This window comes from Cupressus sempervirens, chromosome 10 (genome assembly GCF_028749045.1).
Source record: "Cupressus sempervirens isolate cs-2001-9-10 chromosome 10, ASM2874904v1, whole genome shotgun sequence".
NCBI classification, from domain to species: Eukaryota; Viridiplantae; Streptophyta; class Pinopsida; order Cupressales; family Cupressaceae; genus Cupressus; species Cupressus sempervirens.
The window spans coordinates 808588908-808615740 of record NC_143127.1 but is presented as its reverse complement, the minus strand read 5'-3'; the positions used below and the strand labels follow the sequence as shown (position 1 = coordinate 808615740).

Below are 26833 nucleotides of genomic sequence, written 5' to 3'. Positions count from 1 at the left end.
GAGAATTTGAAAACAGGAATATAGAATACAGATATGTTAGATTTTGTGAAAAGTAGACAGTGGGAACAAAGAGATTAACAATACTTCATTGGATGGATTGTTATAAAAACAAGCCTCAAACCAAGAACCATTGCCCCAGCTATTACTGCCAGGAGAAGGTAGAAGCAAAAGAATGCAAATGCCACAGTTCCAAGAAGACCTGTGGAAGATATCATAAGTGCAATCCATTAGATGAGATGCAGACAGACCAGTCAAAGTAATCTCTGTTAACATACAAAAATAAAAGCTGCCCGTTTACATACCCCATACATGATCTAACTTGATGAACACCTCATTAAGGAAAGGTGAAATAGGTGGGTTGATCAACAAGTATATCACAATATGAGCAACCCATGCAACAGAAACAACAAACCTGAAAGAGGAGCAAAACTATTAACTGACAAATGAAATGGATAACACCTCATTTTCAAAATAAACGTAAATAAAGTATGGTCAAATGGGCCAATTCAAATTGATATAATCGAAATGTTCTATTGTCAAACCACAAAGTTGCAAACATCTAAATCAAATTTCTCTAAATGCAAATGACATTATATCAACATATAGAACTTAAAATGGGAGATATAAACAATAACAAAGTTCCTTTACTATATTACATTATCGTCCCTAAAACATTGAATATCAGTTCATTGTTCCACTTATTGATACATTTTATTTAAGAGTTTGTATACATAATGTCTATGTTAAGTGAGCCTTAATAAGGGTAAGTGTTACATCACAATAATCTTCAAATGACATATCAACACAAACTGTTTGGTTTTTACACCTGCCTGATCTGAATATCAAAAATATTTCTAGTCAGCACTAAAAAGGTAATCACTTATGGTCAAGAACAAATTCAACTAAACTATCAGATACAGAGGATAGAAACATTAGCATATTTTCGGTTTTCTTTAACTTCTTATCAGTGCACGTACAAGCCAAACACCTATGAATAAAGCACTATCAGACAACCATGTTCTCTGCAAGCTCTAGAGAACAGGAGCTCAGCTTCATAATTAAAATGAAAGCAGATTGGCAGAAATTACCATTCACTGACATTGTAGCTTGAAATCAGTGTTCAACAAAGTTTCCAGGGAGCGGGGATGGGATGAGTTTCAAGGACTGAAATGTTCTCAAATATTGTGGCAGCAAGGGGACATCTATATACTATTAATCATGAAACAAGTTAAAATATATACAGCAATGCAACTAAATTCTGAATGGGCTTTTTAATACTTATTAATCAGGAGCTTCAACATGTTACAAACTAAGGGGCTCACTAGAGAATATAACAGGAGAAAGAGATGCACAACAAGTTGCAGTTCCAGCATGTATGTACCAGAAATCCAAGCATCTTCATAAAGATCATCATATTCACTTTATAATCATTTGACTTTAACCATAGTAATATCACTCGGAGCCAAAATTGAAATACAAAACCAGAAGTATAAATGGAGTTTAATCAGGTGCAACAATGCCAGGGACCTTCATGGTATATGCACAATATTTTTTTCCTTTAAACAAGAAATATTTTAAATGACTGTTAGTTGTACAGTCTGCCGATCACTCACATCATGGCCTAGCATAATTTTAGGTTTCAAAGTGGGGTGTCTTGGCAAGCTCTCCTTTAGGGTCCGTTTGGTTGTTGGAATTGCAGAATGCTGGAATTCTCTAATATTGGAATTGGAATTGGCCAATCTAGGAAGTTTTAAATCCAGAAAAGATTTTTGGCTAAGTCACAGGGTTCGGTGAATTTCGGCCATGAGGTTCGGAATTCAGTGAACTTTAGAATACTGTAAAAAAATCGTTAAAGGTCAACTGTTGTTCAGCTAAATAAAGGGCATAATTTTTTATATAAAACAAATTTGAAAAGAACAATCTACAGAGTTCCCTTTCACCTTTTTAACAGTTTACAATTCGCCAAGGGTTTCGATTTTTTATTGCAACACACTTGAGACAAACCTGAATGAATGTCCCTGTTCTAAATCACGAGCTTGACCCCTTTCCAAAACACTATAAAAAATTTTAAAAATAAAATTGATAAACTGTTTTTCTGCATACATAAATCACATGCCCTTTGTAACAGATTAGCGGCATCATCAAACAACTTGCTAAAGTGCAGGCTTCCTCAAGACATGACAAAGTTCTCAAGACATGACAAAGTTATCTGATTTCTTTCCTGCCGCCGACAATCAATCTTAAGTTTCAATATTTTAATTTATTAAAACTATATCGTATATGCTCAAATTTTTTATTTATCATTGCATCTATATAGTTTGAATTTCATTTTAATAGTAATTTTGTTCATTAATGCATGTACATACATAGGTTAAGTATATGATATTATTAATATATTATTTTAGACTATAAATATGTACAAATTTATATTTTTATAAAAAAGATTGTAACATTAAAATATTAAAATAGTTTTATGGATATTTTAAAATAGTTTTTGTAATTCTATTTAGTAATATTAAAATATTTTAATAGTTTTATGGATGTATTATTTATTTATTTTTTAAATCAGATTTCTATAAATCAAGTTTGATGACAAATTTTTCGTCAAATTTTTCCCCTTTGTTGAACACCATCCATATTTTATTGTTGCTGAACACGAATTTGAATTCGAACCTTGCGACAGATTTTTGGAATATGGCTGCAACAGTTTTATTCACCTAGAAGGTCAGTGAAAAGATTGCACAGATTTCCAGATGTGAATGATGAAACGCCTCTCCACATATTGTGGACTGCAGAAAATGTTGTCAAAGGTGGACTCAGTTGCTGCAATTATTATATACTCTGTTAATAAACCCCAATATAAATTTTGTATGTCGGTGGTCCATTGTTTGCTTTTCAGCCAGCCAGTCAATTACCTGTTTCCCTCCTTCGATATTACCTCCCTGTTTATCATAACCAAAATAAAAACCAAAACAAAATCAAACAAAATTACAAGAAAAAATTGATATAGCTTAATTGGTTATCTGACCTTTTCTCTCCATATGAATGCCGGTTTTGCGAACGAAATATCTTCGGGATCATCCCTCCTGAGACAAACTCATTCAAAAAACTAGAGAATCTCTCAAAATTTACCTCAACACAGTGTGTTTGGGAAAATTTGGGGGCCCTCAAGTTCAGATCAATTTATTTTCTTCTGGCTGGTAATGTCATTATGCATTTAGAATGTCCAGACTAAAGTAACGTGAGTTGGGCGAGTATCCCGAGTCGGCGAGCCGAGCAAGGCTTGCCAGGTCAAAATGACCCGTGACTCGGGCTCGGCGGGTCAGGTTAGGTGACTCGCTTGACTCTCCTGACTCGCGGGTCACGATTGTCGTGACTCGGCTGTGACAGTCAAGTTTTGGTTAAGACAAAAATTTTAAATAGTTTTAAAAAAAAATAAAAATTGGTCTTTCTTATCCTTATAACCCTAAAAAGGCTTTCATAACACACTATTGTGAGAAAAAGAAAGAGAGAGGAAAAATGGAAATAGAGTGTCATTGTTTTGCAACCAGCTGAAAGGAAGAGGAGAAAAACTTGCATTTGTGACATTGGAGCAGCTATATACTTGCATTTTGATCATCAAGGAGTTTATAGGAGCTCTTCTCAACACTTGTCAACTCAATTCAAAGAGGTAAGAGTTGATATTTTGGATTTAGATGATTTTTTTCTCTATGCTTATTGGGTTCTTGGATGATTTTTTCCTGTATGTTTATGGGTTTTCTTTTGCTTTAGATCTTCATAAAATGCAATGTTTAAACAGTAATTTTTTGTCTAAAATGTCTTATTGCAGCAACTTTGACATTTTTCCTTACTCATAATGGCTCCTTCAGCTAGAAAACCCAAGCTCTCTAAAGGCAATAAAAAAGATGAGGTGCTGGAAGTACACCATAGACTTTCCGAGTAGAGGTAGAACTCAAACAAAATGCTTATTTTGTAAAGTTATTAAAAGTGGGGGGATAAATAGATTGAAATACCATATCGCTGGCATAAGTGGTCATGATGCTCAACCTTGTAAAGTTGCAACTGCTGAGGCTCAACATTTTTTTTTATCTTGCCTTAGAAAAATATGAAATAGAAAAGGAATTAAGATAAAAAACAATTAGCAAAGTTAGCTCAGATTGGTTCCACTTCCCATCTACGCTCATCTGGAACTGCTTTTGTATCTAGTTTTACACCCCTAGGTTCAATAGGTTGTGTTGGAGAAGGTTCTTCTCTTCCCCCCTGTCGTCCTAATGCTTCTACTAGTGTTGCTGCTTCTACATCTATTCTTTGCACTGCTAGTGTCGCTGCCCCTGATAGTGGTATTGGATATACCTTTTGTCTTGGAGTCAAAAAATCTAGGTTGGACAATATTTTTGTACCATGTGCCACTCCTAGTACACAACCCTCACTTGAGAGCTTGGAGTGGAATAGGGAGATCCATGAAACTGGAAGAAGAGCAATTTGCAAGTTTTGGTTTTTTTGCAACATTCCATTTTACAGCAGCTAGGTACTTCAACTTCATTTACATTTGATTGTTTTAAGTTTTAAGTTTTTATTTTTAATTTTGAAAATAAAATTTTATAATTTTAACTTGATGTTGAAATATGTTAATTTAAATATTTTTATAAATGTAACAAAACTCCTTATTGGTAGGGGATGATTGATGCAGTTTCCATTTATGGTGCGGGATTTAAAGACCCCACTGAAGATTAGTTGAGTGGCCCCCTCTTACTAGAAATGGTTGAGGAGATGAAACTTGAGTTGGAGGACCCTAGAAAGATTTGGAGCAAAAGGGGTGTACCATTATGACGGACAGATGGACAGACAGGAGGAATAGGACTCTCCTAAATTGTTTTGTTTCTAGCGAAGGTAATTCATCATCCTTTACTTCTCAAAGCCTAAAATTTAATGTATTATTAAATAACTAAAATTTTGTTTTATTGATTATTCAATGATAATTATTTTGTTTTATTTTAACTTTCAGGATCCACCATGATTTTGAAGTCTATAGATGCTTCCTCACATGTCAAAAATGCAAAATACTTATGTGAGGCTATTGAGGTCATAAGGGAGGTGGGGGAAGAGAATGTTGTCCAGGTGGTGACTAATAATGCAGCTAATTATGTTGCTGCAGGTAAAATTTTAACTTCTAAGTTTCTAAATTTTCTATTTTAATTTTTCATTAAAATTTGAAAATTAAGAGTTTTTGAACACATCTAAATTTTTAATTGTTTACTAATTTAAAATTGCTGCAGGAAAACTTTTGATGGAGAGACATCCAAAAATCTTTTGGACTCCATGTGTGGCCCATTGCCTCAACCTCGTGTTAGAGGATATTGGCAAGATTGAATGGGTGAAATCATGTGTTAGTAAGGCCAAAATCTTTGCAAGTTCATCTATAATCATGCCTTGGTCCTCAACATCATGAGGGGATACTCATCTCGGTATCACAAGATTTGCCTCTAATTTTATCACACTAAAATCCTTGCTGAGTTCAAGGTTACCTTTGGGGTGTATGTTTGTTGGTCCACAATAGACGTCCTGGACCTTTGCCACCACCCTTGTAGGGATAGATACAACAAAATGAATTTATGATGAAGGTTTTTAAGAGCCATGTAAGGAGATTGTGGAGGTAATTTAAATTTTAAAAGCTTGAGTCTTAAAATTTATAAATTAATTTATCTCATACATATTTTTGTTTTATTTTCATTGAACAACTTTGCAAAGTTTCATCATTCACTAAATTGTTTTTTGTTTAATTGTTGTGTAGATCATTGAGCCCCTTGTAACCCTCCTATGAGTAGTTGATGGGGAGAAGCCCGCTATGGGCTACATATATGGGGGCATGGATAGGGCTGTAATATCCCTTTATGGATATTTTACCAAAAATCCATGATATATACATGCAGATTTAAATCCGAACAGCAGTCCAATGTTTGATACAAATTTCAGAATCTTAAATGACTTGTAACCTACAAATTGCATACAAAGAAACTCAGAAAACTTTGTTTTATTTCTCCAATAATCAAAAAATACATACATAAACCAGCAGTTAATACAAATAGCCACCAAGCAATGTTACTATACTATACAACAGCGATACAATAACATGCAACAATCCAAATGATCCAATCTTAGAAACAAAAATAATAGTCAGATTGGTAATGTAGATAAGCCTGTAGGAAGGCTAGGTTTGCATCCAACCTTCAAATGCTTCTTCAAGGGTTTGCGTCCTCGAAGAAATAACAAACAACTGTTTCCAGCTCCCAGATTAATATTTGTTTAAATATTATATTCTTCATATATCCCTCTCATGTGGAGCTTGTTGTACCTTTATTACTTTTCCCAATGTGATGCGCACTCATTCAAGCAATGTGGGACAACGCACATTTTTTGTCCTTTAGTCACTTAAGTGAACATAGTACCTTTTTTATAAAAAATGACAAGTTAAATGAACTTTAATAGTCACTTAGTCAGTAAACCATATAGTCATCAAGCATTAAAATAACTGACCAAATGAACTCTGATAAACATGTGCAATAGCTCCTTGGAAAGCTCTCGGCAAGACACTTCCATCCCAGCATCAAGGTACTGAAAATACTGAGCTCTAATTACTTACTAAAAATAGTAAGCATCTGGACAACCTGCCAAAATTGCTCTGATGAGTCTGGAACTGGAAATGTCTAGGCCAAATTCTCGAACTGAACCCTGCAAAGAACCTTTTCGGCCCCGAAACCTAGGCGAAGTGAGCTGGCCACATAGAATTATAATGTCCCAGAAAAAAAGGACATTACAAGGCCTCCCTTCTCAAATATTGCTTGCCCTTAAGCAATCTTCTCATACCTGCAAAAATCAAATGCCAAGATCCCATACTCGCCTAGAGAATGAGGTTTTACTCCTCAGCCAATGTTTCCTGAAATGCATCTTCTCAAACTTAGAATGGTGAAACAATACAATAGGAATCAATGTGCCAAGTAACTGAATGCCAGGATCCCACGTCTCACCATAAAGGGACACCAATTGCCTTGTGTTGCTGCCTTGTGTGCCAATACTCTCAATCGGGATGAAAATCTCACTCCATGAATGACCCTATGAGTCTCTAGCGTCAAGTGAAGATGAGGACCCAACAATATACCCATAACCGAACTCTCCATCTAGCTCCCCAACCAAAGGCAATACCTAGGGATGCTCCACCTAAGTGAGGACTCATGCGCTTTTTGAGATACCACTGACCAGTTCCTGAAGTATCTGCACCACTGTATCACTGTACAACTCCTATAATATTTGTTCCGATGTCAATGATAGATGCGGCCAATCCGACCCCACCACCATATCACTCTGGTGGAAAAGGAGTAATCGTAATCTCTGGAGCTCTGATATGTCAGAAAGCTGAAACACAGATCATAATCATGTGACTATGTAGCAACACCGCATAATCTGCCAGATGTAAGATACTATTAACACCTGGATTCTTGACTACCCAATTAACATAATCCTGGGTAAATGAAAGAGTGGTTGGTGAATCACCAACATCATGAGTGCTAACACTGTCTTCAATACCCTACTGAATAAAAAATGTAGACACCTCATGAACAACGTATGATAATGTGTGTTCTCCCCACTCTCCTGCAAATAACTCATTCACCCTTGAGGGCCAAATAGAATCAGCAAATATATTACCAACATACACAAGCAAATCACTGATAACTAGAGTATACCAGCAAGAAAAACCCCCAATCAACAAGTAGGTCGTGGCCATCTCATAAGAGTTAGGTGATAAAACTCTAAGTAAGCTGAAAAATCCCTCAGAGTATACTAAGGATAAATCTGTACTTCCTACTCCACCATAAGTACTCTCGCTCATGTCAAAGTCTTCATAAAAGGAATGTTCACTATTACTTGAAACTTCTGAATTATCCTCACTCGTGGTATCACTAACCATGTGCTCATGTGAAAATGTGCAGCTGCTATTATAAAAATCAGAATTTTTACTCTTTATCAACTTGCTGATCCATAAAAAATTTCTCACCATAGATAGTCTCAAATAGGAAATACATGATTGAATCACATTGCTTGCCTTCACATCTACCCACTTTATGAATTCCTTCAATGATTTGCATGATTTCTTGTGCCCTTGAACCACTGTAATCTTATTCATAAGTGGCTGCCCCACTTGTTTGATTTTCAGCTTTGTGGATGGAATAATGTGTTAAACTCGATTGAAGACATAGCCCATCTACCTCACTCTCCTTGTCCCTTCCAAATTTTATTGCTAGATCTCTATCCATTACTAGTTGCAAGTACTCATATTTTATCATTTTCAAAGTTTCAAAAATAGTATGTAAAAGAGGACTTGTGATACCGCAAACATTCTCATACCTCTCTTCTATCACAATCTTCCGCATGAGATCCTCAATCAAATTGGAAGAATCATCCAACCTTGTCAACACTTGGACAATCTTGTCTTCTTTGACCAAAAACATATCCAATTAGTCAAGAAGCGATGATGGTTTTTGACCATCTCCTTCAAACACAAATAGGTTGTTCTCCATAGAGTTTTCTAATTTTTCATCACCTAGGAGAACAACATTTTCAGAAATATCCTCTAACTCGATGTGTGCTAGATCATCTATCCTACCAACATTGCGGTCCATTTGCTCCTCTTTGAAACTTGACATAATTTTCAGCCCGGTATTATCATAAAATTCATCCAAGTTAATTTTCATGTCACCAAAAAAGATGATAGAGTTGCCAACATTGACAGTTTGGTCAACTCTACTACATGGGCCATTAACCTGCTCATCAAAAGGACTAGTGTAAACAGCTCCATAAGATACTTCTGTCTCCGAATTACTTATTAGCATACTTGTGCCATTATTAGTACTACTGTCAAGTTGATTGATATCTTCCCTATGCAATTCTCTATAACTGTCCTCTGCAAGGAAACCTCAGGCCAATTCATAGTATTTGTTTCTCATCATATCTATCTTGTTTTGCAGCTGTAGCTGAAAGTCAACATAGTCCATGAAAGGTAATTCTTTCTAAATCTATGGAGGAAATTTGTGGTAATCATCATATATGCTCATTATTTTAGTCCTCATATCGGATTGGAGATTTTGGGCTAACTACTTATCTACTTTAATAATATCTTTTCCCAGATTGTACATTTTTCCCATAGCTTCTCTCTTAAGATTCTGAAATCTAATGTGTTGGACCTTTTGACTTTTTATTAAGACCAATGCTTGGTCTTAGCAATCTTAGATTTCCTAAATTTCTGATTTGCTACAAACTTGCCTAGAGCAAACTTGAAGGTTCTTCTTCTCTCCCTCATAAACTGTGCTGCTAAATTGTTAGTAAACCTGATGATATTACCCTGGTTGTTGTTCCCCCTTTGTAACAGGTGATTCAGGCATAAATCAGCTGGACCTAAATTTTTTGCCATACGAATAAGACCCTCTCCATATTACAACCTCTCCTATAAGGAAATATCACTTGCACACTAATGGGACAGAATCCCCTCTTCATCTGTGGTCTTTCTATAGTTTGCTCAAGTTTTTCTGGCCTTAGAATGTATAACTTGCATCAAGGTTCAGTTCTGGAATCCATAAAAATTTCTTTTCGCCACGAACAACTTCACACAACAAGTGAAATACCCCCATCTTGCACAATAAATCTGTCCAAACGTTGCAGAGATGGCCTTTCCCATTCTAATGTATAAACAGAGACCTCTATGCTTTCATTGTCATTTGTATCATCTGACCTCTCAAGCAGCAGCCTGTGGGTCACAAATGCCTTCCTTGAATTCCAATAACCTCGTAACGTCCAGACTCAAGACCTGCCCCTAACAGCACTGTAATAACTTTACTGGTATGGACCACTAAGTTTTTATGTATTGAAGTTGCATCATGGAGGAAATGAGGTGACTGTAGCAGCCCAGGCAACCATTGGAAAGAAAAACCCAACCCGAAAGATAATGCTGTCACGGCGTCCTTGGTTGCTCTGCTAACAAGAAATGTTCCAACCATTGCATAGCTCCTACTGGGAGTGAAAGTTGGTGTCTATTGTTGTGTACATCTGGGCCCATGGATTCCTTGTAACCCGTAACATCAAAATGTGCCGCCAGTTAGTGACCCGTGGTTTTGGCGTGATTTTTACTGGTATGAGGTCCATATTCACTGTGTGGCTGTGGTTGACTTCACCATCAACTCGAGCCTCTTATTGTACTGTTCACGGTGAAGGAATCCAGTTTATGCACGAAGGTAGGTAATGAAGATTAGTGCCTACGTTATTACTCTTACCTGGCATCAATCGTATCCACACTGGTTACAACTGCTGAATGGATTATGTGCCCGTAAATGCTAATCCGTCACCTATCGGCTTGTGTTCAACTGACGTCTTCCCTCCTTCCACAACTATGTCCACACTCACGTCTTCCAAAACCCGACCACGAAATTTGGATGTGTTCTTTTTCTATCTTTTTGAGGTCATTCAAAGCAGTGTCCCTCTCAACAGAATCTTCCCTACCCTTCTATAAAGATTCTTTTTGCAAAGCTAACTCGGCCTGTCTTTTCTTAGCACTCTCCAAATCAACTTCCACTTTAGAACGTGCTTGCCTCAGCAGATTGCCAGCACAACTCAGAAGGCTCCAAAAAATTACAGATATGCTAATTTTGTCCCTAGAGACCAGATCATTATCCACTAGGCTTGGACAACATCCTTTACTATTTGGCTGATGACTCCTTTGCATGGCCATGTACTGGCGTGTGATGAGAAAAGAAAATCTGAGGAACAATCTTTTGAATTTGTTAATATCATATATTCAATATTGTTTTCTTGCTAGACCCAATGGTTTGTATTGCCCAAAAATATATTCCCTCTGCCATGGAATTAGGAAAAACGATGTCCATCATATCTCCACAAGGCGAGTCATTGATTTTTTTGACTAAAGGAGTCTGAATTTGAATCCTCAATCTCTAACAAAGGTACTGATCAATTGCTGAATCTCTTATCTCATATCTTTTCCTTCCGCAAAGAGGTTTATTAAAATCTGTAATAATATATTCAAAAAATAAAGCTATATCTCCTCCCCAAAGAAATTTTATAAGACCCTTCTCTAGAAATATAACTAGTCTGTTATAGAACACCACTATTATTGAACCTCACAGGCTGACAAGACCTTTGGCTCTGATACCACTGTAATATCCCTTTCTGGAAATTTTACCAAAAACCCGTGATATATACGTGCAGATTTAAATCTGGACAGCAGACTAATGTTTGATACAAATTTAAGAACCTTAAACAACTTGTAACCCGCAGATTGCATACAAAGAAACTCAGAAAACTTTGTTTTATTTCTCCAATAATCAGAAAATACATACATAAACCAGCCGTTAATACAAATAGCCGCCAAGCAATGTTACTGTACTATACAACAGCAATACAATAACATGCAACAATCCAAATGATCCAATCTTAGAAACAAAAATAACAATCAGATTGGTAATGTAGATAAACCTGTAGGAAGGCTAAGTTTGCGTCCAACCTTCAAATGCTTCTTCAAGAGTTTGCGTCCTCGAAGAAATAACTAGCAACTGTTTCCAGCGCCCAGATTAATATTTGTTTAAATATTATATTCTTCATATATCCTCTCATGTGTAGCTGCTTGTACTTTTATTACTTTTCCCAATGTGATGCACGCTCATTCGAGCAATGTGGGATAAAGCACCTTTTTTGTCCTTTAGTCACTTAAGTGAACATAGTACCTTTTTAAAATAAAGTAACAAGTTAAATGAACTTTAATAGTCACTTAGTCAGTAAACCATATAGTCATCAGGCATTAAAATAATTGACCAAATAAACCCTGATAAACATGTGCAATAGCTTGTTAGAAAGCTCTCGGTGAGATGCTTCCAACCCAACACTGAGGTACCAAAAATACTGAACTCTGATTACTTACTAAAAATAGTAAGCATCTGGACAACCTACCAAAACTGCTTTGATGGGTCTGGAACTGGAAATGTCTAGGCCAAATTCTCGAACTGAACGCCGTAAAGAACCTTTTTGCGCCCAAAACCTAGGCAAAGTGAGCTAGCCACACAAAATTATAATGTCCTAGAAAAAAGGGACATTACAAGCCAAGGAGGCTAATAGAGCCAAATATGTAGGAGTTAAGGACAAGTATGGCCCTCTTTGGGACACAATTGATAGGAGATGGAAAAATCAACTTCATAGGCCCATTCATGCAGCAGCCTATTATCTCAATTCGGTATACTATTTCCATGATGATTTCAAGGCAAAGGAGGAGGTTCTTAGTAGCCTATACACTGTGATATTGAAGATGGCCACTAATGCCACAGATATATTGCTTGAGATGGATGTGCATAATAATGCAAAAAAGCTCATTTTTTTAGGTCAAATTTGCAAAGAAGGTCGTACAAAATTGTAGCCAGGTAAAAATTGCAACTTAAGCCTTATACAATATACAGTGATGCGCATTTATACTATCTAGTTTCTAACTTCCTAGCTTTAAAGTTTGAAATGAGACTAATATTTTTTTCTTTTACTTTTTTCAAAATTCAAATAAATGGTGTCAAATGTTTGGGCCTTCAATCAAAAACCTTCAACAAATCGCCATCCACATATTGGGCCAGCCAAGTAGCACTTCTGGATGTGAGCGCAACTGGAGGATGTTCAAGCACATCCACTCGAAAGAGGTGTAACAAGTTGTCTATGGAGAAAATGAATAAACTAGTTTTTGTGCATTACAACCTACACATTAAGACCAGGGAGATTTTGGATAGTGACACCTCTCCGATTACTCTAGAGGAGGTTGATCCAGAGTTTGAGTGGATCATTGAGGCTACTGACTGTCTTTGATAATGAGGACCTAGAGTGGGTTGAGGAGGTAGACAGAGACGCTGAGGCTGAGGCTGTGACTATGGCAGCAAAGGAGAAGAGAGCTACAGTTGTTCCTAGTGGCACCTCATGGGCACTGGCACCTTAGACGCCTTACTAAGAGACATATTATAGATTATACTGAGGCTAAGGATGAGGATGAGGACTTGAAGCCATAGCTATAGTCTTGTTTTAGCTTTTTGTTTAACTTAACATATGATCGGATCATTTGATGATGACTATTGATGTGATGGATTTCATGGATTTGATATACATTTTGATGGGTTTCATGGATTTTATATATCTATGTTTTCTATTTCCTTCAGCTACTAGTTAGTATTTAGCAATTTACCTTTGTACTTATGTAATCAATGTATGTTTAAGTATGTAATCAAATTACCTTCTATTTTATGATGTTGTTCTGTCTTTAAGCTTTATTCAATAATGGGTGCATGGAATGTTCTTTAAATCCTAAAAAATCTCAAAATTTCAAGGTTTTGTCACTTTGTCAAATCACTACCTAGTCCAAGTCGGGTCCGAGTCTTGTTACTTTGGTTCAGATAACAACAAAAGAAAAATTGAGTAGAGAAGTTTCTAGAGATTGTGGACTTCAAGTTTTTGCAGTTCCATGTGGTAAATACAGTACATACCAGAGAAGAGCAGAAATACAATAGCTGCAACAAACAATACCTTCCAACTTGCTGCAAACTCTCTAGAGTGAAATGGGAGGTCAACTCTCGGAAGGAGCAAATTGAAAGACTTAAAAAATGTATAAAATATTGTTTACCCCAATCCACAAATAAGTGGAATTGGAATTCATTTTCCAATTCCAAGTATTTAGATGGGAAATTAATATCCTAGATTCGAGGTAAAATTAGAATTTGGAAATTCCAATTCTATTGTCTTTTTTGAAACAAATGTGGAATATGGCAATTCCAGTATACAAAAATGCCAATTCCATACCAATTCCAAGAACCAAAATGGCCCTAAAGCGGTATTCCCATTTATGATCACAAGAACTGTGTTGCCATTTACTACCTTAAAGTGTTATTAACATGATTTTCTCTTAGTAGAACACGAGGAATGTCCTCGTGTCCCAAGGGCAACCATGGGAGATTTGTCAGTCCCCTAGCTGCCCCACAATAGTAGGGTGTGCCCAGGCATCCCACAACAGGGAACATCCCAAAGGCTGTTGTTGCACGCACATGGCCAACCCAAGTATGAACTTCTATTGGAGTGCTCCCAAGGGGAACAATGGGATGACATTTCACCTCCATTCAATAGCCCTGGACCTCCATGGACACAGAGATGATATAAAAACCCAAGGGACACCTATTTGAAATTAAGTACCTTACATCTAGATCCCATAGTTAAAATCTTCATTATTTAGCATACCAGAAAATTATGTTGCCAAATCTGAAATAGATGTGCATACAAGTGTTGATGTCAGTTTTGTAACACTACATAACATATAGCAATCGAACACTTGATATGGGATATCAAATACTCAATTCCTCTCTTGAAAAGTTAATACTCATAAAGACATGAGAAAAACTCCAACGTTCCTTACACCTGTGGATGATAACTCAGCTATTGACGTGATGGTGATGGTTCTGTATGAGTGTCAGATGATGTTGATAGTGGTGATGATGGGGGCAATAATGCTTTAATGACTTTTACCTTCCTAACTTTCTTCTTCAAGACTCCAATTACTAAACTACTTGCTATTCTACTCCTACTCCTATGACTAGCAAAGCGTCACCAATGGCCTCAAGCGCCTAGCTTATTTCCTCAATATCAATTGGTCGATCCTCTTTTTCACTAGTGACTGTCACATCTTTTCCATGATGGTTCTCCGAGAGAGGAGAGTACTCGGTGTTATTGCTATAACCACTTGATTCTAAATAAGAACTCGCCTCTATCGCAGCCCCTTGTCCACTTGTATTATCTTCTTGGCTTTTAGCCTCAATTATGCTCTCCCTTGATGGTGTTGCCTTCTGTTTCTTTGTTGGAGGTTCCTGATGTTCTTTTCCTTTCTCAACCTCCACACCTCTCTTCTTGCTTCTAACTGCTCGTTGTTGTCGGCTACTTCCTTCACCTTTCTGTCTGACTGATTCTATTGGACCTTCCTTTGGTTTCATCTTCTCATAAGTAAGGTGTACCCTCTAACTTTGTAATTTCCTTAACTTCGTGTTGTACCATGACTCGGTGTGCAGATCAAATGCCCTTCCAAGGAAGGATCCTGGTGATCATCCCAATCCACTGGATTCAACTCCATTCCATCCACTGTATCATAATCTACTCTCAGCACATTTTCATCATCTTCCAGTTGATTGGGAATATCAAGGCCTCTCTATCTGATTGCCCCCATCATGTTCATTGGCAATCTTGAGAAAGCTAGCTTTCTCACGTGAAAGTCATCCCGTGCATTGGCCCAAAAATTCTCTATAGTAGGAACATGTTTGAATGTATTCCCATGAGATGCCTTGATAAGAGAATTACGATCAAATCCTTGCCTTGCTCTATACCATGCTAGATAATACCATTCTAATTCTTTCTCCACAGCTGCAAAGGCGACAAGATTGGGACAACTATCATTGCCAATTCAAATGAAAAGGTAATCCCTGTCCCATCTTTAAGTTTCATCATTTTGTCATAATGCTCCGGTTGCCCAGCCAATTCCATCAAAACAACCTTATCAGGTGGGTACCTTGGAAGTCTCTTGGGACAAACTATACTTCTTGCTACTCTAATATAAGTGAATTGCGGAAATTGGATGAAACAATTCCCATACTTCTTGACTTTTACCTCCGCTTCTGTTGAGAGCTTCTTAATAGGTGTCCCTTGCAATATCCTTACCGTCTTCATGGCAAAGGCATCAGAAAACATCTTATAATCCTTGGTGTTGTGCAGATGAAGCTGTGGATAGCACTCGTGCATCAAACATTGCTCCAACCCATTGCCAATTACTCCTAAGGCCTTACGTCCAAGATTACAATCTCGCAATCAGATAGAACATATAGGACCCCATATAGAATTATTTTTTGTTTTGCACGGTCCTAAGTTACAACTCTAAATTCTCGCTTATAATCCTAGCCCAATCAAATCTTCTTTTTCCATTTTCAATTCCATCAATAAAATAATACATCCAGTTCTCGAATTGCATACCTTGAGCTAAGCCCATGATCCAGCTGAGAAGCACAATGACATATTCTGATTTGAAATCTAACACAGTGAGCCTTGATGATCTGGTAACTCCCTTTTTGCCTTCGTGTAACCAATTTTGTTTAAGGTGAATGAAGAAAGCCTCCTGATTATCCTGAAATAACTTGGCCGCCTGATCTATCATTACCATTGTCATGCCTTTGTACTAGGGAATATTAAATGCTTCTTCGACCACTTGTCCGCCGATGTTGGCTAACACTCTCTTCTCTACATCAAAATGATGGACTTGGTAACAATATTGAACCGGGATGCACACTCCATTACCAACTCTGGACAAGGCAAGGTAGGAGGGAAGGCCACCGCGTGTACAATTTCGCTTTTGTAAATTTTCTTTGCCATGGAAGATTGTCCTTCCTTCAATCTGTCCTTTAACTTGATCATGTTCACTGTGCCGATATTGGTGTCACTTATTCGCCTCACTTTCGAGAAAAATGTGGTCTTAGGCATCATATCTTCCTTGTCCTTTTTGGTATTCATTCCTTTTGGGTTCTTGCTTGCACTAACATTTACCATCCTAAACACTTATTTCTGCCCCTTTGTTCAAAATGATATGGACTACACTTATCAATCTCCAACCTTTCTATCGATGGAATCTAGCTTATTCTTGCCTCGCCAAGTCCTATCTATACACTTATCAATCTCCACCCTTCAACCTAGAAGTGAGACTACCACTTATTTCTGCCTCTTCGTTACCTTAAGGTGGACTACACTTATATCTCCCAACTTCAACCTAGGGTGGTCTAGCTTATTTCTGCCTCGCCAAGTGTCCTGTCATGAAATCTACACTTATCTCTCCAAACTTCAACTTATCAATGGGATGATGAAGTGGTGGATGATGAATGCAAAAAGAACATAAGGAAAACGAAACCAAGAAAGAACGAGGAGTAGAATCCGCCTTTAAACCAATCTTCACTTCGAAAATGAGTAGAATTTTACCTTAATTTTGTCTTTTACCAATAGTCGGACCTTCTTCAAGTTTGGATCAGACCGTAGAAAATTCGAGCCTCCTCGCAAAAACAAATCAGAATTCTGATCTTTTTGAAACTGCCCACATTCGACCAAAAATCAGATCTTGGATCATGTATCCTCAAATAAAAATTGCCCAGATCTCGTGCAAAATTTGCAGCCTTTAGCAAGAAAAATCAGACTCCTTCAAATTGCCAAGCAAGAGAAAATAATCAGGTCTGCTCCCCAAATCGTCTAGGATAGAAATTTGCTCAAATTGGAAGGAGAATGGTGCCAAGCAATAAAAATCTGCTTCAAGAAAAATTGCCAAGGTTTGAAAGCTGCCCTCCAAGAGAAATCGTTAAACACATGAAAGCTGCTCCTCCAAGAGAAAATCGCCAAACATAGAAGAAAGTTGAGATGGAATGAGGAGATGAGAAAGGGGGGAGGCCTCTTATACCACAATCCCCTTGCTCCCTCAAGTTGGCGGACTAGCCTTGTAGGAGAGAAAAAATTAAATTAGTGTTTTATTAATGGCCCAAATTTAAATTCCATGCTAAACTTTATTTTGCCTATAGTGTAATTTGCTCATTTAATTGCCGGTTGTGACCAAAAATTGCAAAATACAATTAAGAAAGCCTTGGAGATGTCAAAATTTTCATTTACTAACATTTTGGTAGTTTAAATATCATTAAAATCGGATTTACCAGGCTAAAATCGATTTTCAATTTTAAATTACCAATCTCTTTTAATATTAAGTGATTTTAACCATTTTAATGCAAAACTTTGCAATTAAGCCAACCTTCAATTTTGCAATGCAATTTTAAATTTAACCAAAATAAATCATTTTTCTAGCATTCAAAATCGATTTTTCCAATTTAATTTCACTATCACAAAATTTTCTTTTTCACTAAAAAAAATTCAAGATTTTCCAAAACAATTAAATACAATTGTTTCCACTTTCCAAAATTCATCTAAGTCCCAAAATTTTTTGCAAATTTATCTTGTCGATATTGTTCTAACCATCAAAAATGTTGTCTTTGAAATTTGCTTGGCCTAAGGATAGAATTACAAGTTCCAGAAAATCAAGTTAAGACCGGGTGAAAAAAGAGATCCAACCACATCCCTCCTGGCCCAAAGGTGTCCAAAGTGTAAAATTTCCAAATTAAAACTTTTGGACAACTCCAAAAAAATCCACCAAGGCAATCAAAAAAAGGGGGGTCCCCAAAATTTTGGGGCAATGATGTGAGAACCTCACAATAACAGCTATTTTGGGTACAATATCATTATGGAAAAAAATTGTGGGCCAGCTAGGTAAGTCTGTACAAAAAACATACATAGTTTCAGCCTAAATATTAATATTAAAATTTTACATACCACACTTAGTGCATGTGTGAAAAAAAACTAACATATATATAATACAATATACTTATTTAGTTACAATTTGTCATAACTCAAATGTAATGATAAATATTTTGAATTCATTGCTCACTCATTGAACTCAAGTAATTCTTCGTCAGCTCATTGTGAACCTGAGGAAGACTCGGGTTATGGTCTTCAACTGTCTGAAGACTTCACCCCTCCATTTATGTTTACAAGGCCAAGAGATAGTGTTTTTTTCTTCATATACTTACCTCAAGGTGAAGTTCTTTGGCTCTCATTTCAGCTCGAGACACGTTCGGCATAGGATTAATAAAGGTTTGGACTCCCTTGCCATGTGAGAGAGACAGTGCTTTAGACACCATTTTCAGGACACTTCCTCCAAATTGTCCCTCCTGGACTCTTTGGTAAAACCCACAGTCTTTTATGGTCCTGTGGTTTGGGGCACCTTCCTCCTAGACTATGACAGGGCCTTGATTGAGTGGGTTCAGACGCTTTTCATACGGCATATTGTCAAATGTCACCTTTCCACTCCCCACAGTGTTATTTTGGCAAAGTTTGGGGCTCACTCCTTCAGACTTGCTGTAACATCTGGTTTTCCCGGGTCTAAATTAACATCTAACATACTCAAAAGAGTACACTTACTACTTCATTTCATAGGAAGACAATTATATCATTCATGTTCATGTGAATAAGATTTACCATTAAAATCAATTAAACAAAATTTCTTAACTAAAAACTTGAAATACCATCAAATGAAATTACTACAAAAATTGAAAACCACATACCTCGGAAAACTAAGATCAAAATCAACTAGGGATGCTTCTACAACCACTCGGGTTAGTCCACAAATACACTTTACAATTTCACATGACGACTATCATCTAAAAACCACTATCTTAAAATCAAATGATAATTACAATTAAATACCACTATATTTTAAATTAGGGCATCACATACCACTGAAATCATTAGGGCATCGATTATCATTGGAGTCTTTTAGGACCATTGTATCACTTAGGGCTTCCAATACCATGGATTCAATTAAGGCTTCCAATACCACTGATTCAAATAGGGCTTCCAATACCATGGATTCAATTAGGGCTTCTGATACCATGGATTCAATTAGGGCTTTCGATACCACTGCATTCATTTAGGGCTCCGATACCGTTGTATCATATAGGGTTCCAACTATCACTCAATCAATTAGGGCTTCAGATTCCTTTCCTTCTGATTACTTAATTGTGACAGTATTTCAAGATTAGAAATATACTTATATTCGATATTCATATTGATGAAAAGCAATCCATGAATCTATCTCTTATATCTAGGTGTAAAATAACTGTAACAATGATAAAACTCAATTTAATCTTACCTCTTCATAAATAAAAGTGATATTACCTGTTTCCATTAAACAATTGACTACATTGCTTATCTTTGTCTGACTCACAACTGACATCTTGGGGAGAGATGAAACATTGTCAGGGGCTTAACCACCCAACCTCGGACCACAACTTATCCCCACATGATCTTTAACGAGAAAGGCCCTCCCTACCCAAAATAGACCAGGGTTATCTTGCCATCCACTAGGCTTCCTGGTAATTAACTCACCATACAACTTGGCAGCAAGAGATCACAATAACAAGAATATGCATGAGCTATTAATTAATTCATATTAAATGATAAATATTGAAATGTCATAACTGATACTGATTCATATTATTGATGATTCCTTTCTCTCACCTCATCACCCATCTTCTTGGCTACACAGTCGGGTGAGTCTCAGGTATTCGAAATTCTCAGAGTAGATGGCTCTATCAATTATTCAAGAAGATTACATACAACCATCATTTCACATTCTATTTTTTACATAAATTATGTTCTTTAAAGATTTCAAAATTCGAATGCTTAATTACTTAATTTAATCATAACTGAATTCTCTTCCACATTCTTGTAGACCCTCTACACCTCCTCACCATTTTAGGCTACCATGCCGGTGATTCCCAAGTTCTCACGAGTCATATCCACCATACACCTCTCCACCTAATATGGCATTATCGCCAGTGAATTCCTCGGTGTGGATTCATTTATCATCTCATTATGAAAAGAAAGAATGTATTAAGTTCTGATCAAAATTATTATGCAAGGTTATTGTGGCTTATTCAAGGTTGATACTCTAAGTTAAAACAAAGATTATCAAGGAGATATTGAACAAGAATCTTCTCTTATCAAATTGATTTCAGACTGAAAGGAAATAGGTGGGTTCAGTATTTAATTTAAAACATAGCACATTCACAACTTGGGATTTAATTATAATTTGATCCCAACTTCAGGCAAATTCCATCAAATAGATAGCTTACAGTCAGCATAACAAAATGATGCAATCGGCATGGCAATTAGTAAGGTTTATGCATACAGTTGGCATAGCAATGATAAGGAAAATGATTATAGGCGGTATAGCAAATGATAGGAAAGATGTTTACAATCGGCATAGAAAATGTTATGGAAGATGCTTACAGTCGGCATAGCAATGATAATATGGATGATGCATACAATCGACATATGAAAGTATATTAAAAACGTGCAAGAGAAAAGAATACCCTTACATGACTGTCCTGTATCCTATTACAGCTAGTTATGGCCCCGAGCCTAGCTTGATTCGCAGTTCTGAGGATGGGAGAGTTTTGTGTGAGGAAAATAGCAATCGAAATACTTTGTAGATTATCTCCTTCAAGGATGTGAGCCGAGTTTCATTGGAAACAAAAAGGAAATATGGTATATGAGTTGATAACTCGAGAGACTCTAATATAAAGTTTAATTTGACTCATCGGCTTCCCAACAATTACAAGATTTCATTCGAATGCTATACAAAACGTTTAAAGAAAAGGAGGAAAAGAAAGTCGAACCATGAGTCAACGTAGTTTCGTTTTCACCACTAAAAAGGCTAAACGTTTATGTTGACGTTCTATATCCCCTAGCTCTACTCACGGCTTCCAATATAAGGAACTACCCATGACTTCTTGGCTTCCAAAACATAAAAGATGTAAAACCATTCGAATTCCCAATTAATAAATCGACTATGAAGAGAGAAAAGAATAAAAGCAAATAAGAAGTTGGAAAGAAGAATTGGAAGATTATAATTTGAAAATTATAATAATTCAATTATTATAATTCTAACATTATTATAATGTACAACTAAACATCACTCTATTAAATTATTAAATGATAATGGTGTCAAATCATTTTTATATTTAAATGCACGTAATTAAATATTTATTAAAATAATATGATGAAAGATAAATTAAAATCCTTTGAGATACTTTATATATTTAAACCCAATTATTTTAATTAAATTATTTATTTAAATAACTCATGTGGTTCCACAAATGTATCCTGTTTCAAATCGCTATGTCCTTTACCCGTTTTCCCAGTGATGGTGATGCCTTGCCTAATTTTTTTCTGACAATGCTTCCACCCCTTCGACATGCTTCTTGCAAGGAATTTCTCCATAATTAAATTTAATAATCATAACAGTTAACCTTCATCTTAATTCCATGAATTCGTGATTAACGATCAACTAACATGTCATCTTCACTTGAAATCATAACAAATTATAACAAATTAAACTGCCAACTGACTTCATGTGAACCTCAACGGATATATTTCAAGTTAGGTCAAAAATTGGGATGTAACACTTGCGGTCATTTTTTATCTGGTTTGCTTTATTCGCCACCTCCAAGGCTTTACAGATTCCACTGGCAACTGACATAGCTATTCGTACCTAGCTTACTTCTCCACAATCACTGTTGTCGGTTCTAACCCATCCACTAGGGCCTGATGCCGGTATGCTCAAGTCACTACTCTACTTGGTTCGATCGAGATTTAGATTGATCGTCTCCCTCCCTATCAGTTTTCTTTGGATGCTCCTGCTCACCACCTCCCCTCTCGTCAGAAACTGAACGGGCATGTCAAACCTGATATTTAAGGACAACTTGGATCAAGCCTCCATGAGGGCTACATTCGCAGATGGCCTTTTATGCCAAGTACTTCTTAGATATTCATAATGGGATTATTGTGTCCTGCACATTTGACCCGACGTTGGTGTCATGCCCTTTGTATCTCTCTTGGTTCCTTCAAAGTTGGATCCCACCGGCTTAGATACTAGACCCACCATTGCATCGACAGAGAGGACTATATTTGTCATTTTATGTACCTTGGTTGAGACGGAAATGGAGATCCACTTCATCTTTTGTTGTCCCATCTACTATGAAATCAGAGGAAGGTTTTACTGTCTTTTCCAAGATTGCAGGTCCTTATCGTCTTTTTTCAATTACATTGACCAACATTGCCTAGTGCTCTATCTTCGAGAGGCCATTAAACTTTGGGATTGTACCTTGCAACTTCTTTTTCCTCAGCACTAGGCTTTGGATCAGCATATCACCAACTTTTATGCACCCATGTGCCCCACCTGGGGCATAAAGTAGCAATTTTGCACTCCTACTCCTAGCCATACCAAATCCGTGATACCCTATTGTGGACTCACCAAACAGTGGTACTCCTCATCTAATAGTAGTCAAAGGCATTCTGGGACCCTTGGTCAACCTGTTCCTTATCCTTCATTGATGGACTTCTTTTAACCAAAGGACCGCTAGTCCTTTTCCTTGGTGTCTTCTAGTGTTTCTTTGATGCTTTATTGCTTTGTTTCTTTTTTCTTTCACGAGCACCGTTTGGTGTCCTTGCTCTGGGTGGTTTCCCTTGTTTGTAAACTTTCAGTCCCTTAGACCCTTGTTGATCTCATGTTGGACATTACTAAATTTATCTTATCTTATCTATGGCTACAATATGCTAGTAAAAGAAATTTTTAGAGGCGGCTTAAGTACATCTATACAATAACATATAAAGATCATAAACATATAGAGCCTTACAAAAGAACATAGAACAATCTGTCAAGCTTAAATGTAATAATAAATATTATCAATAAATAAATGCTAAATTATTTAATAAAATAGATAGACAAAATACACCTCCGTTAATGGCACCAAGAGAATTGAGTGCTTGATTAGACACAGAGCGCAATTGGTAACCACCACAGCATGGGTGGTTTAAGCTCAACTTCAATGGTGCTCAAGATGTTAACAAGGGCTTTCTTTGCCGGTTTCTAAAACAAAATTTCTGAAATTGTTAAAAAACAGATGATAAATTGTATTAATAATGTACTCTCAAATAGAGTTTATAGACTCAAATAATATTGTAGTCTAAAGATAGACTAAATTAAGAGGGGAAAAGCCTAAATGGCCATCAACTAAGATGCTAGAAGAATGAGCTAAATTTAGCAAGAACCTAGGATATTATAAATTAATCTTATGCCCTCCCTTAATGATCATTCTATCAACTACCATGCAAATGACAATACATGTCTAGTGGTCATGAACCCTTCAAAATATTTTGCTGCTACTAAGACCCTCCATGGATCTATAGAATGTTAATGACCAAGAGTAGCCAAAATAATAACAAAGAAGGTTGTCCCCTTCTTCAAAATGGTTTGCAAAGAGAAAGCTTGCCACCAACTCCGCCACTACCCTTGCCAAAATCTGCAAAACCTTTGACAAATAATCATCACAAAACCACCCAACCTAATGTTGGGTAACTGAGTTGTCCTTACAACTATCACGATTTTGAGGAAAGATCAGCGAACCCTCCAAACTTTGCAGGGGAGAAAGATGTCTGAAAACACAATGCACGATAGTTCAATTTGAAGTTTACAAAGCATCATTTTTTGTGGAAAAAATGGTAAAAACCCTAAAACAGGAACACCTGTTATAAAATCCCATGCAAGCTTCACGAACTACAGAAACCATAAACAATTTTTAAGGTAAAAGGTGAAAAGATCAAACCAAACACAATTTTTGAGGTCGATCAAAACCAAACACCAAATCTGGGACACAAAACAGAGAATACCCAACAGAGCATTTTTAGGAAAACATTAATAAAAGCCACTAGATAATTTTTTAAGGAAAAGTTATTAAAACCTACCAAATAATTTTTGAGGAAAATTTGATAAAACCCTCCAGAATTTTTTGAAGGGAAAAATTTAGAATCTCATCAAATAACTTTTGAGAAAAAAATATTAAAACTCAACAAATTATTTTTGAGGGAAATATTATAAAAAACCCTCCCATAAGGAAGTCATACCCAAAGTGACTCCCACTCTGATATGATGAAATTTTTGTTTATTTTTCCTCACGTGTTTTCCAAACATGAATTACAAAAAAAATAATCTCCCAAAAAATTTGCTCTAATACAATGAAATTGTTAAAATCCAGATAATAAATTGTATCAACAATTTACTCTTAAATAGAGTTTACGAACACTAATAATAGCGTAGTCTAAAAATAGACTAAATATGGAAAAAATAAAAAATAAAGCCTAAATGACCATTATTTAGGATTCTAGAAGAATGAGCTAAATTTAGCAAGAACCTAGGATTCTAAAATAAATCTTATTTCAAAAGGGCATTATTTAGCTTATAATGGACATTTAAGTCATCTACCTAGTTCAGTTAATGACATTTTACTTCTATAAGCTAGCTTGTTAGTTTGGTAACTTCCCATTTAGTCTTTAGTTCTCCATTGTTTCTATTATGAAGAGATCTTCTAATTGCTTATTTAAGGAGTATTCCATACCTTTGATTAACATTGATTAAAAGTTGGCTTTCTGTGCTTTTTCCCAATAAAATTTGTAGTTTAGTTGAGCAAGATGTCCCAAAACACAATGCAAGATACTTCAATTTGAAGTTTGGAAAGCATCATTTTTTGGGGAAAATGGAAAAAACCCTAAAGCAGGAACACCTGTTATAAAATCCCACACAAGCTTCACAAACTACAAAAACCATAAACAATTTTTAAGGCAAAAAATTGACCAAAACCAGACACAAATTTTGAGGTGAAAAGATCAAACCTAACACAAAATTTGAGGTGAAAAATCAATCAAAACCAAACACCAAATTTGGGACACAAAACAGAGAATACACAATAGATAATTTTTAGGAAAATATTATTAAAAACCACTAGATAATTTTTTGAGAAAAAGTTATTATAACCCACCAAATAATTTTTGAGGAAAAATTAATAAAACCCTCTAGAATTTTTTGAAGGGGAAACTTTAGAAACTCATCAAATAACTTTTGAGAATAAAATATTATAACCCAACAAATTATTTTTCAGGGAAATATTATAAAAAATCCTCCCATAAGGGAGTCATACCCAAAGTGACTCCCACTTTGATATGATGAAATTTTTGTTTATTTTTCCTCGTGCATTTTCCAAACATGAATTACCAAAAAAAAAATCTCCCAAAAAATCTGCTCAAATAACCTAAGATTGTTAAAATCCAAATAATAAATTGTATCAACAATTTACTCTTAAATAGAGTTTAAGAATGCTAATAATAGCGTAGTCTAAAAATAGGCTAAATATGGAAAAAAATAAAAAATAAAGCCTAAATGACCATTATTTAGGATTCTAGAAGAATGAGCTAAATTTAGCAAGAACCTAGGATTCTAAAAATAATCTAATTTCAAAAGGGCATTATTAGCTTATAATGGTCATTTAAGTCATCTACCTAGTTCAATTAGTGACATTTTACTTCTATACGCTAGCTTGTTAGTTTGGTAACTTCCCATTCAGTCTTTAGCTCTCCATTGTTTCTGTTATCAAGACATCTTGTAATTGTTTATTTAAGGATTATTCCATTCCTTTGATTAACATTGATTAAAAGTTGGGTTTCTATGTTTTTTCCCAATAAAAATCGTAGTTTGATACCCTAGAAATTGGAGGAAATTTCTGGAAGTATTTTGCCATTTTTTTTAATGTGGGGTATTTTGACTGATTGTGAATAAAATAAATTTGTGGTTTTTCCTAAATATTTCATGAGAAAAAATTCAATAGATTTTTTTGCTCAATTTTTTCAATAAAATCAAGGGGTTTTCAGTTTTTGGCAAATATTTTAAGCAAAAATTGTGGTTTTTGCAGATTTATTTACTGGTTTTTTACTTGAAAAATAAAGTTTTTAAGATCTGCAAGGATTTGTAGTTGTTGTGACTGAGGGTTACTAACTTCTTTGTGGTTGTCATAGTAATAGGTTTTTTCATGATTGTTTACTGAAAATTGTGCTTTGTTGATTTTTTGGACAATTTTTTAGGACACAAATCGTGGCTTCTGCAGCTTTCTTTATATATACATCTGCAAGGCTTTTTTATGCTTTTTTCATCCAAATTTGTGGGTCCTCTCTGGTGCAAAGAGTTTTTTTACTCATCCAATGGGTTTTTGCAATGTTGCAATACCACACAATACTGATTTTCTTGATGGTG

General features: G+C 35.9%; 1 protein-coding gene across 3 annotated transcripts in view; it reads right to left on the bottom strand.

Moving 5' to 3' along the window:
* LOC149536396 (LIMR family protein At5g01460-like) overlaps positions 1–26833 on the bottom strand; it is a 120994-nt gene that overhangs the window by 2339 nt on the left and 91822 nt on the right. For all 3 annotated transcript variants that reach the window (XM_089806861.1, XM_089806860.1, XM_089806859.1), the window contains 2 exons: positions 303–412; positions 85–199 (listed from right to left, as the gene is read on the bottom strand). In XM_089806861.1, coding sequence (XP_089662987.1) covers positions 85–199; positions 303–412 — 225 coding nt within the window. The remainder of the gene's footprint in view (positions 1–84; positions 200–302; positions 413–26833) is intronic.